The 14,993-nt window shown below is 44.2% G+C and overlaps 1 protein-coding gene across 1 annotated transcript in view; it reads left to right on the top strand.

Annotated features, from left to right (window-relative positions):
- TFCP2L1 (transcription factor CP2-like 1) overlaps nucleotides 1-12,180 on the top strand; it is a 66,424-nt gene extending 54,244 nt beyond the window's left edge. The window contains exons 11-15 of the mRNA XM_006868746.1: nucleotides 2,357-2,447; nucleotides 2,940-3,043; nucleotides 4,816-4,958; nucleotides 10,711-10,762; nucleotides 12,134-12,180. Of these exons, the coding sequence (XP_006868808.1) occupies nucleotides 2,357-2,447; nucleotides 2,940-3,043; nucleotides 4,816-4,958; nucleotides 10,711-10,762; nucleotides 12,134-12,180 (437 nt within the window). The remainder of the gene's footprint in view (nucleotides 1-2,356; nucleotides 2,448-2,939; nucleotides 3,044-4,815; nucleotides 4,959-10,710; nucleotides 10,763-12,133) is intronic.
- The last annotated feature ends 2,813 nt before the right edge of the window (nucleotides 12,181-14,993 follow it).

Here is a 14,993-nt window from a genome sequence, read left to right as displayed (position 1 = left end):
TCTCTCCCTGTCTGGAGGAAAGAAGAGTGAAGCAATAGTTAGTCCAGTGGACTAATGACCCACATGAGCATCAGTCTCCATGACTGTGAGACCAGAAGAACTAGATGGTGCCCGGCTACCACTGCCAAATGTTCTGGAAGGGATCACATTAGAAGGTCCTGGATGGAGTGTGAGAAAAATGTGGAACAAAATTCAAAATCACAAATGAGACCAGGCTTACTGGTTGGATAGAGGCTGGTAGAACTCCTAAGACTGTGGCCCTTGGTCAAGGCCTCAGGTCTTGAACTGAACTCACTCCTGTGGTTCCGTTTCAGTCAGATCTGTGAGGGAACAGTGGCACCAGTACGGTGCACACACCATGGAATGGAATAATCAGTCACTTGAGGTCAGGGGTCAGCATTTACCCAAGGACAACTTTCAGAAGGATTAGTAATGGAAATGGGAAACATAGGGACAATGTGGGGTAAGTGATGGTGCATTGGGGTGACTGCAGTCACTGAGATGAGACAGAATGTGTATGATCAGGGTAAGTTGTATAAGGGGAATGAAAATACATATTCAAGGGAAAATAAGTAAACATTTTCTCTATTAAAGAAACACTTGCTTGGTATGCTTTTAAATGACTGGTGTGAGTATCAGATCAGTCTGGTGTTTAAATTTCATTGGATACCTTTCAAATTTGTATTTAAAAATGTCAGTGTTTAACAATGTTATTGATCACAGCTCTTAATGACCATTTAAATATATGATGAAAAGTTTTACAAGTCGATTAAAAATGTATCCAGGTATAGTTTCCCCAAGTTATTTTAGACATTAAAGTTAGGAATTTTGGGGTCCTGGTGTGGTGCTGTGGGTTAATGTGCCAGACTGCAAAGCTGTTTGAACTGCAAGGTTGGTGGTTCAAGCTTACCAGCTGCTCCTTGGAAACCCTATACAGGGTCGCTATGGGTCAGAACCAACTTGACGACACTTAACAACAGCAACACCTGGGTAATTTAATTGGGACTGATGAGGGTGGATTTTTTTATAGATGATAGTCGATTAATGGGTAATATTGCTTAAAATCTAGGTGTTAAATGATTACATTGATAGATGTATAATACATTGATATAAATTATACATTGTGTTGTAAAAAGATGGCATTTTAAAAATAGACACTTGTATTTTCTTTATGGCATTAATGAGTTTTAGTGATATTTACTAAATAAAATTATACACAAATTTTTTAAAAACCATGGGGGAAGGAGGCAGGCACTTACTTTTGAGACCACCCATCCCCAAACTCTCCTCATTGTGCTCATGGGGAACCGACACACAGACCAAGAGGCAGTCATTAGAGCAGGACCAGGGGGCATTGAATGGTTATAGTCAAGAGAGGTGTGCACCAGGGTTGTATCCTTTCACCATATGTATTCAATCTGTACACTGTGCAAATAATCCAAGAATCTGTATTATATGAAGAAGACCACGACATCAAGATTGGAGAAAGACTCATTTAACAATCTATGATATGCAGATGACACAACCAGAATGAACTGGTCCTCAATGTAAATAAAACAAAAATCTTTACAACTTAATCAATTAACAACAGCATGATAAATGAAGAAAAAATTGAAGTGGTCAAAAGCTTTTATTTTACTTATATGCGCAGTCAATGTTCATGGAAACAGCTGTCAAGAAATCAGATGACATACTGCATTGGGCAAGTCTGTTGCAAAGACCTCTTTTAAAAAAATGTTCAAAAGCAGTTGTCACTTTGAGGACTAAGGTGCACCTGACCCAAGCCAGGGTATTTTCAATTGACTCATGTACATATGAAAGTTTGGACAGTGAATAAGGAAGACCAGAGAAGGATCAATGCATTTGAATTATGGTGCTGATGAAGAATATTGAAAGTAGTGTGGGCTGCCAGAAAAGATGAACAAACAAATCTGTTTGGAAGAAGTACAGTTAGATTGTTCCTTAGAAATGAAGATGGTAAGACTTTGTCTCTTGTGCTTTGGACATGTGGTCAGAATGGACCAATCCCTGAAGGACATCATACCTGGTAAAGTGGAGGGTTACTGGAAAAAAAAAAAAAAGACCCTCCAAGGAAATGGATTAATGCAATGGCAGCAGTTGTGAGGATGGCACAGGACTAGGCAATGTTTCCTTCTGCTGTGCATAGGGTCTCTGTGAGTCGGAACCAACTCGACGGCACCTAACAACAACATCACTAAACGCAGCCATTTCTCTCTGGACTGTCTGGTGCCCACTGAGAGTGAGAGTCCCCACTCACAGTGTTGAATCTGCAAGGGACTTGGGCTGGAGCCCTTTCTCTGTCACACGTGGCATATGACCCTGTTTACTTGTGTAGGTGCTGATTTGCTGAAGATGTCCCGAGATGATCTGGTTCAGATCTGTGGCCCTGCTGATGGGATCCGACTCTTCAATGCCATTAAAGGGAGGTGGGTGTCGGCTTCCTGGAGACACTTCTGGAGGCACTTATCTTTCCACATGTGACAGAAGTCTTGACTACAGTCCCTTGGGCCACATTGGGTGGGCTTACCTGGTGGGTTGGATGCTCCTTACTTAGGCTGGCTCCTTCCTGTAGTGTGGAGGTGTTGTCAACAACCATGACTAGCTTCTGTAGGTGGCCAAGTGAGATAGTGGTATGAGAGGAAGTGGGCTGAGCAGAGGCTGTCTTGAGGCACCTTTCCTTCTCAGCTTGCCTGGATCCCTCCCTATTTGGCTTGGCTCTTGACCCCTTTGATGTTTCCCCAGTTCTCAGATGTTTGTCTCAAAGCTGCTACCTCCCTGAGAAAAGCTGTGGGCTGTCTCTGCCCCTCTCCCCTCAGCTCTCAAGAAGCCTTCTTGGCCTCTGCCTGAGTCCTTCTCATGGCTATTTCCATCCTGTTCTGGGATAACACCCCACCTGCCATTCTTTCTGCTCTTACCAGGAATGTGAGGCCGAAGATGACCATCTACGTCTGCCAGGAGCTAGAGCAGAACCGCGTGGCCCTGCAGCAGAAACGGGATGGCAGTGGGGACAGCGGGCTTTGTGGTGAGTTATTGGGAGGCCAGATGTCAGGGTACACAGGAACAGAGGAAACATAATAGCAAAAAAAACAAAAAAGAACAGTGCTTGGCCTCACTCTGGTTTCATGAATGATGATGGATTTTGGTTAAATTGGATCATGAAATTAAAGTGTTAGAATATTAGTCTAGCTCTTATTTTTTATACTGGGTAAAACTCAGGCCCAGAGAGGGGACATACTCCATTCCCTCTTCCCAGAGGCCATTTAGCTCTTCATTGGCAGACTTGTGGGCTGGTGACGAGTGACCCTCAGGAGCCATGCTCCAGGCAGCTGGACTCATCTGAGTGTGTTTTTCCTGAGTGTTTCTCCTCTGGCCATCTGGGTCTCCCCATTGCACAGGCTTGAGGAATACTGGTGAGGGGTAGTAGAGTACCTCAGGAGGAGGAGACTTGGGGATTATCAGTTGATGAGGGACGAGAGGGTTAGCCAGCTCTGGATACTGGTGCTGGTTATGACATCAGCTAGCCATGTGACTTTGGGCTGGGTATCAAGGCCTTTGCCTCAGTTTCCATGTGTGTACACTAAAGATAGTACTGCCTACCTCCTGGAGTCCTGCTGTGCATCAGCACTGGACTGCTAACCAAAAGGTCGATGGTTGAAACTCACCAGCAGCTCCTTGGAAACCCTATACAGGATGGCTATGAGTCAGAACCGACTCCTTGGCACTTCACGAGAACAACAACCATGACAAGCTCCTCTAGGTGGCCAAGTCCAAGTGGGGACAGGGAAGGCCGTTGATGAAAGGTTACCTGCTGTCAGCCTACAGTCCTTCAGATTCTTTTTGACAGGAGTTCAATTTGGTTTTAGCGTAAAATCAGAAAAAGCATTAAAAAAGTTAAAAAAGAAAAAAGGCAGTACAGATCGAATTCTGTTGTCAAAAAGTTTTCTGAACGATGTCTGGGATTCCTACTTGGTGTTAATATTGGAAGAAACAAGGCAGAAACCATCTTTTTGGAACAAAACCCTGAGTCATCAGCCTATTTGAAATCCTGGAAAATCTCGAATCTGTTGGGTGACTCTAACTCCAGGCCACCCTAACCCCTATTCCTCTAAGGGAACTACTCAGTCTACTTTTAAAATACCGGCTGATGGAGAACTTGAGAAATCTCTAATTTACTTTGTTTTACTTCTGGGAACTGAAGGCTCCCCACAAATGGTGGTGTCCACCCAAGCCACTTGGGGAGCTTGAGCACCCCCTGCTGGTTTGAGTTTTGTCTGAGAAAGTCATGTTCCCTGTACTTGTTGACACCGCACCCCTCTCGCCAGCTGAGTGCAGCTCGTGTGCTGGGTGAGGGCGGGGGACACCTGCTGAGGCCTTTCCGTTGGGACGTGGCCATCATCTTTCACTCTCACTCTCAGCCACCCAAAGTCATCAGTATAGTGGGGACCGATCCTGGGCCTGGGATTTCATTCTCTCTGCAGAGGGCTGCAAATCAGCCTGCATCTCAGAGTTCCTGCCAGCCGATCTCCCTTCGGCCCCACGCCTCAGTGTGTATGTAAGACCTGGGGTCCCCTACATTTTACATAAGAGCCCCGAGAGAGACTGAAGCAGACCTAAAGGACCGTAGCCCGGTGTCCTCAGCTGTGTGACCTCTGGGCAGTATGGCCAGGTTGCACCCCATCAGCTGGGTTATTGGTCTCAGGTGGGGGTGGAGGGGAGGCAAGCGTGTGCTGAATTAAACGGCCACTTAAAACCAGCCATTTTGTCTTTAGAAAGGAACTTTTCTTTCCTCCTCAGTGTACCATGCCATCTTTTTGGAAGAGCTAACGGTCCTGGAGTTGATTGAGAAGATTGCCCACCTTTACAGCATTTCCCCCCAGCACATCCACCGAGTCTACCGGCAGGGACCCACAGGGATTCACGTGGTAGTGAGCAACGAGGTAAGAGTCCCGACGGGCTTGGAGCAGAGCAGAGAGCCCTGAGCCAGACATACATGCAGTGGGGATTGGGGTGCCCCTGCTCCTCATGGCAGTTTGTGACCACATCTGGGTTCTGAATAGTTGGTGAGCATCTGGCCCCTCCCCACCTAGGCCAGGAGCTGTGGAGAACCAGGGGCATACACTAGCTCTGTCCTCCAGGGGCTGAGAGCCCAGCTAGTGAAGGGAGGAGCCCACGCACATTGAGTGGGCCGCAGTCCTTCTGGGGGCGTAGGACACTGGGTGTTGTGTGTAGTGGACATAAGTGAGGCAGGTGAAGGTATCACAGACCTGCCGGAGGGCATAGGGATTGAGGCGGGCCTGTTGGAACTGGGCCCACTGATGGCTAAGGAGGTGGCTGTTAGGCAGGTTTGTGGCAAGTGTAGTCATCCGTGTGTGTTTAGAGAGAGGCTTTTGTAAGGCTTGGGTGCCCCTGCCACCCTCCTAAGGCTAGACTTGCGGGCCAGCATGTGTGAGTGCTCTCAGTGTGCCCTCACTGACTCTAATCCCCGAGAGCCGCCTGTGAGCTCATGACACAGTTGTTTCAGGATGAGAACTCAGGATGCCCACCCATTCCTGGAGTGGAGCTTTCCAACCTGCAGCAAGTCCAGGAACTCAAAAAGCCTCTGTGAAGGGGATTACGGGAAGGCCTGGGTGGCTCAGTGACAGAATTCTCACCTTCCATGCGCGGAGACCCAGGTTTCATTCTCAATAGTGCATTGATGTGCAGCCAATGTCTGTCAGTGCGGCCTAGACAGGTTTCAGCAGAGCTTCTAGACCACTAAGACAGGCCTGGTAATGTACTGCTTGAGTCACAAAGGTCTAATCCTGCTGTCATGGGGTGTTCTGAGTCTTGGTGCCTTAATAGCAGCTAGAAGAACATTAGAAGGAGACTGGACAGAAAAAAGAGTGGTTGGAAAATAAGGAAAATGTACATTTTGGAACAAGTCTGCTTTCCTCACCTTGTACTACTTCCTGGTGGTTGAATGGTCTTGAGCAAATTTACTTTGCCTCTTTAAGCCTCAGTTTTCACATAAAGTGAAGCTAACTGAGTAAGCACTCTTAGGCACCAGGAGACACTAAGTGATGGTGTCCTTGGGTGTAAACGTCTAATGTGCCTGACTGCTACAGAACGGCTGGAGGTTTGAACCTTAGAAAAAGAGGAAGACCCCCAATGAGATGGATAGTCCAAGTGGCAGCATCGATTGGCTCAAGCGTGGCAACAGTAGTGAGGTTGGCCCAGGACCGGGCAGTGTTTCATTCTGCTGTGCATAAAGTCTGTATGGGTCGGTACTGACTCGATGGCACCTAACAACAACAACAAAGGCATGTGAGAGGAAAGGGCTGGCAATCTAGTTCAGCCATTGAAAAACCTGTTCTACTCAGACCCACGTGCGGGTACCATGAGTTAGAGTCCATTCCAGCTACTTTGTGGTAATTGATATCTTTCCTGCTAGACACTGGTTGTTTGGAGGAACATGTGCATATATGTTTTTAGGTTAAACTCAAAACAGCCCCACTGCCATCAAGTCAATTCTGACTCATCGCAGCCCCATATAAGATTTCCAAGTGTGTACAAATTTACGGAGCAGACAGCTTCATCTTTCTCGTGTGTAGCGGGTTGGTGGGTTTGAACTGCTGACTTTGTAGTTAGCAGGCCAACACATAACTCACAGTGCTACCAGAGACGTTCATATAATGTGAGGTTTTGAATGGTTTGGATAGTTCACACATTGTCATTATGAGTAATAATCCTACTGCCATATAATCATAAGGAGCTCTGATAGCATAGTGGTTACGAATCGGACTGTGAACCACAGGTCAGCAGTTTGAAACTACCAGCTGTTTTGTGGGAGAAAGATAAGGCTTTCTGCTCCTGTAAAGATTTATAGCCTTGGAAATCCTATACAGGGTTGCTATGAGTTGGAACTGACTCCACGGCACATAACAACAACAACTGCCATATAATCATAGTGCCATCAAGCCCCTTGACACCCTTCATTCCACAGGAATTTCCTTTCATTCTTGGAGGTTGGTTAGGTGGTTTTCCCCTTATAGTTAAAGTAACTCACAGTTAGTATAGGCAGTCAAGCAGTCTGGAACATCAGAGAGCAAAGGTGAAAGGTCTCACCTTCATCGCTGTTTTCCAAGAAGAGTTGTTAGTGGGTGTAATGAGCAAGCACCCTGCCAGCTGCCATGTGTCCCATGTTGGGAATTGTGTGTAGGTGGGCTTTGTAGGCTTTTAAAACATGCAGGAAGATCGGACTCTACTTGACACAAAATCAAAATTCCTCCCACAGATCTACTGTGGTTATCTTTTTTACCCCCATTGTGTACAGATAAGGACAATGAAGCCCTGAATGGAGTGCTTATCTTAGAAAATAGCCAGGATAGAGCCCAGAGTAATGGGCAGTGGTAGAAGCAGGGGAGACTTGCCACTTTGCATTTCAGGATGAAATGTGAAGATGAAAGCCACAAGTGTGCAGTACTTTATAGGTCCCTGAGGAAATTCCTTTCCAGCTTGCCCTGTGCCCTGAAGACTAAGCAGTTAAGCAAGTAGAGAACAGAACTCAAATGCCATCTCAGTTTAAGTAGTTGATTCCTATTCTCCCAATCTCCTTGCCTCCTAAATCTGAATGAATTGGAAAATTATGTTTCTTAATTGCCCAGAGTACTGGAGGCAGCCTAGGCCACTTTTGGAGTGTAGGATACTTCATTAAACAAGGGAGTTACTGATTAAACCCAAGTAGACCCTGCTTAGGGCTTTGCATACCCAAGTGCCTAAGCTGCTAGGCATTCTAGAGGGAGTAGGCCAGCAGTATAGATAAATATACTGCGCACCCCATTAGTTCTACAGGAAGAGAGGGGGCAGGGGTTTATAAGTGAAGAGGGGATTAGAAAGATTGGGGCAATAATCCAGAGCAGGCAATACAATTTTGTTGTATTTTTTTATTTGGAGAGAGGATTTGCTTTCATTTTTGTTTGTGTGTATATGTGTGTATTTTTAATAGTATTTAAATTCATATTGTGAGATATAACATTCATGTGCAAAGATGTATATGAAGCCTGTTTGTAACAGTCTAAAGAACAATTAAAATACTTATTCGAGGAATGAGAAATTAAAGAGGTACAAAACTGTCAGGGTTAGGATAACATCCCTACACCTACAAGGAAAACCAGTTAATATGACTAGTACTCAAATTTATGGACCTACTACTATTGCCAATCTGAAGGTCAGCAGTTCAAAACTACCAGCTGTTCTGCAGGAGGAAGATGAGGCTTTCTGCTCCCGTAAAGATTTACAGCCTCAGAAACCCTGTACAGGGTCACTATGAGTCGGAACCGACTCCACAGCACATAACAACAACAACTATTGCCAAAATGATGAAATTGAAGATTTTTACCAACTTCTGCAATCTGAAATTTATCACACATGCACTCAAGTTGCATTGATAATAACCGGTAATTGGAATGCAGAAATTGAAAACAGCAAGAAAAAAAAAGATTGGTAGTTGGAAATTATGGCACTGGTGATAGAATTGACACCAGAGATTATTCAAGGGCACTTCACAAATTTCCTTGAAAAATTCCATTATCTTTTTTTTTATTTTGGACCTAATTTCATTCTCTTTTTTAAAAATTTCAATACCTGTGCTTTATTGACTGTGCAAAAGCATTTGACTGTGTAGATTATATCAAATTATGGATAACATTTTGCAATTCTAAAATATTTAATTGTGCTTACGAGGAACCTGTATATAGACCAAGAGGCAGTTGTTTAAACAGATCATGGCAATATGTAATGGTTTAAAATCAGAAAATGTTTGCATCAGGATTATATCTTTTCACCATACTTTTAAATCTGTATGCTGAACAAATAATCTGAGGAACTGGATTATATGAAGAAGAACGTAGCATCAGGATTTGTGAAAGACTCATTAACAGCCTGCGATATCAGATGACAGAATCTTGCTTACTTAAAGTGAAAGTTAATGCGTGTACTGACAAACAGCAAAGACTTCAGTATGGGTTATACCTCAACATGAAAACAAAATTCCTCACAACATTGTCATAAACACAGCAAAGATTCAAGTTGTCAAGGATTTATTTTACTTATATCTACAATCAACTCCCATGGAAGCATCAGTCAGAAGATCAAATGACATATTGCATTGGGTACATCTGCTGCAAAAGGCCTCTTTAAAGTATTTAAAAAGCAACGATGCTAATTTGAAGATTAAGGTGAGCTGGACTCATCCTAGAGTATTTTTAGTTGCCTCATATGCATGTGAAAGCTGGACATTGAATAAAGAAGACTGAAAAGAATTGATATATTTAAATTAAGGTGATGGTGAAGAATATTGAACGGATCATAGACTGCTAGAAGAATGAACAAATCTGTTTGGAAGAGAGGATGGCCAAGACTTGATCTCACATACGTCGTCTCATGTTATCAGGAGAGACCAACCCCTGGAGAAGGACATAGTGGCTGATAGAGGGACACTGAAAAAGAGAAAGCCCTTCAGTGACGTGGACTGTCACAGTGGCAGCAGCAGTGGGCTCAATCAAACACAGGAAAGGTTTTGAAGATTGCACAAGATCCGGCAGTATTTTGTTCTGTTGCTAATACTCAGAATCGCCTCACGACACCTGCATCAGATAAGAAATTGAATGTTATCTGTTTCTTTAGAAGCTTCTTTGTGAGCTGTTTTATATCCCATCTCTCCATCCCCAGGTATCCTGGTAGCCTGAATTTTATATAAATCTTTCCCAGTTTTTCCTGGTCATCTAAACCCATATATGTGAATTTACACTCCTACCACCATTGCTCTGCTACCTCATCAGTGTTGGTAATGGCTGAAAACATTGGCCAACTGTGGTTTTACAATGTTGTTGTTAAGTGCTGTGGAGTCAGTTCTGACTCATAGCATCCCTGAATAGGGTTTCCAAGGAGCGGCTGATGGGTCTATACCACTGACCTTGTGATTAGCAGTCCAGTGCTGATTCTACAGTGCCACACCAGGACTTACTAATTACTAAGGTCTCTCTGTATTTCTTTCTTTCTTAAAACATGTTTTGTGTTTTCTTTTTTCTTGCTAGTAGATATATATATATATATATAATGTTGCTAGTATATATATATATGTATGTATAAAATGTTCATATTAGGAACTGAAAGACACAATATAAATAGAAAATGTAAAAATAGAAACAAGAAACAAAACAGCTGTCATGAAAAAACCAACAAACAGAAGAACGCCATTGCTGTTGACTTGATTTCACTCAATGGTAGCCTTGGGTTTGTCAGGGTGAGCTATTCTCTGCAAGGTTTGCAGCGGCTGATGATTTTTGGAAGAAAATCATCAACTTTTGGTTAGAAGGTGGTATGCACATTAACTGATTGCACCATCTAGAGGTCCTTTGTAAGAAAGAGCTTTTAAAAAATCAGCCAGAGGGAACAGGCAAGAGGACTCTCATCCCAAGTCCCATATGAAATGCCAGCATCCTGATTTCCTTTCACACTTGTGCGCCGCTTGTGCTCCACTCATTGTGCATTTATTTGTCTCCTCTTGCTCTCCGAGAATGACGCAGCATGAGCCTGCTCCTCTTCTAGATGAGTGCCAGGACAACTTTGCTTCCGGGTCAGACTCAGCAAGTAGCTTTTCCGGGTACAGAGTCATTGTTGAGGACTCATGTTGTCTCTCTTGCCCTTTAGATGGTGCAGAATTTCCAGGATGAATCTTGTTTTATCCTCAGCACATTAAAAGGTAAAGACCACTGCTGCCTCTTCTTCTTTCTCTGAAATCTGTTGGCTGTGCCCCTCAGAGTGAAGGAAGGAGGGTAGATTTGGAGGGGTCAACAGGGCCTCCTCAAGAGAAGGTTAACCTGTGAACATCCCCTGGGAAAAAAAGAAACACATGTTTCTTGTGAAATCTCGCTCTACAAGTGTTTGAGCTACTGAAATTTGGCCCAGGAGGGAAGGCCTGGGTCAGCAGTGTGAAGTCTTGTCCAGGAGGGAAGGCCTGGGTCAGCAGTGTGTCATTTAGATTTTTGACTAAAGGGCTCTGGGAACTGAAGGTGGGTGTAGCTGCTAAGTCTGGAGTCAGAATGGATGAGGACTCAGAGGAAAGAGCAGGGCCCACCTTTGGAAGGTGTGTGAGACGAGTCTCAGCAAATTTGGATATCCCTGAAGGAAGAACTTGTGTGGTAAAAGCATTTTCGTTCTGAATAGGTAGAGAAGGAAAGATGAAGCGTGGCCTTCCCTAGGGCTGGGAGGGTGGGCACATGGAGCATGCAGAATTAAAACCCTCTCACTGGGCCACAGGAGTCCCTGTGGGTACCAGGGTTAACTCACTTACTGCTAACTGAAAGGTTGGAGATTCGAGATAATTTCAGAGGTGCCTTGAAAGAAAGACCTGGTTATCTACCTCTGGTTCCTGAGATCCATATTGGTCGCCAGGGTCGTCCCAGCAGCCACTGAGCCATGAATGAAATCACTGGCTCTTTTGCCCTGTGGATCTAGACAAGTGTCCTCAGTAGCTGGGGTCTGTAACATCCTAAAAACCCACAGGTTGTCCAAAGCCTCTGTGGACCTAGATCCTGTAGTTCTTGGGCCTAGGGCTGTGATGGGAAAGGAAACTAAAAGGCAGATGCTAAGGCAGAAGTCCTGGCACGGTGCTCTGGGATCCGCATTGGGCTTCAAACTACAAAGTCGGTGGTTCAAACCCATGAGCCACTCCTCAGAAACCCTGTACAGGGTAACTATGAGTTGGAACCGACTTGACAATGCTTCAGAACACCAAGGCAGTCAGGAAAGCCCAGTCTTTACCAGCATGCTTTGCTGTACCTAGTCTCATTCTGGAGCCCTAGTGCTGTAGTGTGGGTTACAAGTTAGGCTCCTAACTGCAAGGTCAGCAGTTTGAATCCAGCAGCATTTCCGCGGGAGAAAGGTGAGGCTTTCTGCTCCCATAAAGATTTACAGCCTCAGAAGCCCTATACAGGGTCACTATGAGTGGGAACTGACTCCATGGCACACCACCACAACCAGTCTTATTTTAGGGGTATCTGCTGGTACCCTATTCTCATGACTTTCCTAACTCTCAGATGCCCCGACACTGCTCCCTGTTTCTGTCTTACAGCGGAGAGCAATGACGGCTACCACATCATCCTGAAGTGTGCACTCTGAGCCACAGTAGGATGTTCACCTCCCTCCGACTCCCATCCACACCGACCACATCACACCACTGTCAGCAGCGACTCGTCTGGCTCGCGGAGGCCAGGAGGGGCCTGCACAAACCCTGACAGATCATTCATCAGCAGAAACCTGTGGGTGCACAGTCTCTGGATTACAGACAGCGAGAGGCTCCTCTCTCCCTTCCTGCTGGCCTTCAGCTTTTGAACTGTGCCTGGCTCTTCTTCCCAATCCCTTACATTCCAAAGAGACCAACAGTGGGGACATGAGGTGATGCGCCTGGGCTATTGGTGTCTAGGTGCTACCCGTATTACTTCCTTCTGATGCCGCTTCTGCCTTCAGAGCAAGGCCTGCCTCAGCCCCTGAGACCCCTGCAGTTTTTTCTCCAGCAATGGGCTTCATGGCCAGGCCTGCTAATTAGACGGGGATGGGTGCTCTTCCACCATTGTCCTCTCCTGGTTACTTCCCTTCTCGGTGTCCCTGATGTGCACCCGTCTCTCCTGTTCTTGGATGGATTGTTGGGGATGGAGTTATTTCTGTATCTTTTGCTTCTTTTACCTTTTACCTTGTTTCTAGGAATCTGCTACTGTAAAGACCAGGTGTGGGCTCATCTCCTTGCACTGATGTGTAACTGTACAACACCCCTCCGATGGCAGGGAGAGAGAAGGGGTCATTTTCAGGCAGGTTCTTATGAATAGAAAAGGGATGAAAACCAAATGGTTCTTCAGCTACTTTGGTGTAATTATCCCCTCAGTAAGTTGAGGAGGGGGGTTAGAAAATAAGCATTCCATCATCATACTTTCTTAATGTCTTATTGCTAAGTGCCATCGAGTCAGGTCTGACTCATAGCGACTGGTATGTTTGAACCACCGATCTTGCAGTTCAAACCGATCTTGCGGTCTGGTCCACTGCTTATCCTACTGCGCCACACCAGGACTTAAAGGGTTAGTTACAGGGCAGTTCGAATATCAGTAAGTGTGACAGACTCAGAAATTAGTCTTTGTCTTGCTTCTGGCTCCTGGGATCTGGTGATCCACAATGGCCCAGGGCTTTGGCTCTTTGCTAGTTGGGGTTCACCTTCCAAAGGCTACTGTGGTAGTTCTTAGTGTCTGAAGTTGAGCTCTTTGGTGACTATCGTGTTAGGCTCAGAGGCGACCAGGACTGAGTAGACAGAGGGGCAGAGTAGTTGCCTGACATCCCAGTGATGGGGTGAGGTCATCAGGTGGCATGTGACAACATGGTGATAATGTGATAGGGTACTGATAAATGTACCACAGTCACCAGGACACTTCTGAAAGTGAAAGGAGGCTTGGTTAGCAGTTATGTCTGGACATGTGTGGTGTAGGCCCTGGATTCTTTTTCTTTTTTGTGGGGAAGGGGTACCAGCTTTATTGAAATATAATTAAAATACTATATAATTTACCCATTTAAAGTATACTATTTTATAGTTTTAATATATTTGTATATTCACTGTGTTGTGAACCATAACTACAACCAACTTTAGAACATTTCTGTTAACCTCCAAAGAAACCCCCATACTGTTTAGCAATCTCCATTCTGTTCCTCTTTTCTCCCTAACTCCTCCCTAGTTGTAAGCAACCATGAATCTGCTTTCTGTCTCTGTGAATTTTCCTGGTTCTAGACATTTCATATAGATGGATTCATATAATATGTGGCCTTTTCTGATTGGCATCTTTCACTTAGCATATTTTCAAGGTTCATTCATGTTGCGCCAGTATTTCATTCCTGATTATATATATCCATTCTATTGTACGGTTGTATACCACATTTTGTTCTCCCATTCATCAGTTGATGAGCATTTGGGCTGTTTCCACTTTGGGGCTGTTATGAATAATGCTGTTGTGAATATTTGAGTACAAGTTTTTGTGTGGACATTTACTGCCATTCCTCTTAAGAATATAGCTAAGGAAAGGAAATGCTAGTATGGTAACTCTGTGTTGAACTTTTTGAGGAACAACCAGAGTTTCCCAAAGTGAGTACACCGTTTTCCATTTCCACCAGCAATGTTGAGGGTTCCAATTTCCAACATCTTTGCCAATACATATGGTGATTGTCTTATTATCATAGTGAATATGAAGTGGTTTTAATTGCATTATCCTGGTGCTTCAGGATAATGTGCTGGACTGCAAAGTTAACAGTTCAAACCCAGCAGCTGCTCCTTAGAAAACCCTATGCAGGGTTGCTATGATTTGGAACCAACTTGACGCCACTTAATACCAACAACAGTGGTTAATGATGTTGGATATCTTTCCATGTACTAATTGGCCATCTTATTTCTATTCAGATCCTCTACCCATATATAATTAGATCATTTGTCTTTTCCTTTTCACTTGTATGATTTACATATATTATATGTATATTTATATATATATATATATATATACACACACAGGATTTTAAGATATATAATTAATACAAGTGTTCTCCCATTTTGTATGCAGGTTGTCATTTCACTTTCTTGATGGTGTCCTTGGAGCATGGGAGATTTAGTTTTGATGCTATCTAGTTTACCAACTTTTTCTTCTGTTGTTTATGTTTTTGGTATTATATCTAAGAAGTTATTGCCTAATCCAAGGTCAAGGTCAGAAAGATTTACCCTTAGGTTTTAAGAATTTTATAGTTCTAGCTCTTAAATTTAAGTCTTTGTTCCCTTTTGAGTTTATTTCCTTACATGGTGTGAGGTAGGTAGGGGTCCAACTTCAGTCTTTTGCATGTGGAAATTCAGTTGTCCCAGGACCATTTGTTGAAGAGACTGTTCTTTCCCCATTAAATGGACTTGGCCCCCA

Source organism: Chrysochloris asiatica, unplaced genomic scaffold (assembly GCF_000296735.1).
Source record: "Chrysochloris asiatica unplaced genomic scaffold, ChrAsi1.0 scaffold00123, whole genome shotgun sequence".
NCBI lineage: Eukaryota > Metazoa > Chordata > Mammalia > Afrosoricida > Chrysochloridae > Chrysochloris > Chrysochloris asiatica.
Note: the sequence above shows the minus strand (reverse complement) of the source record. Positions and strands in the feature narration are given on the sequence as shown.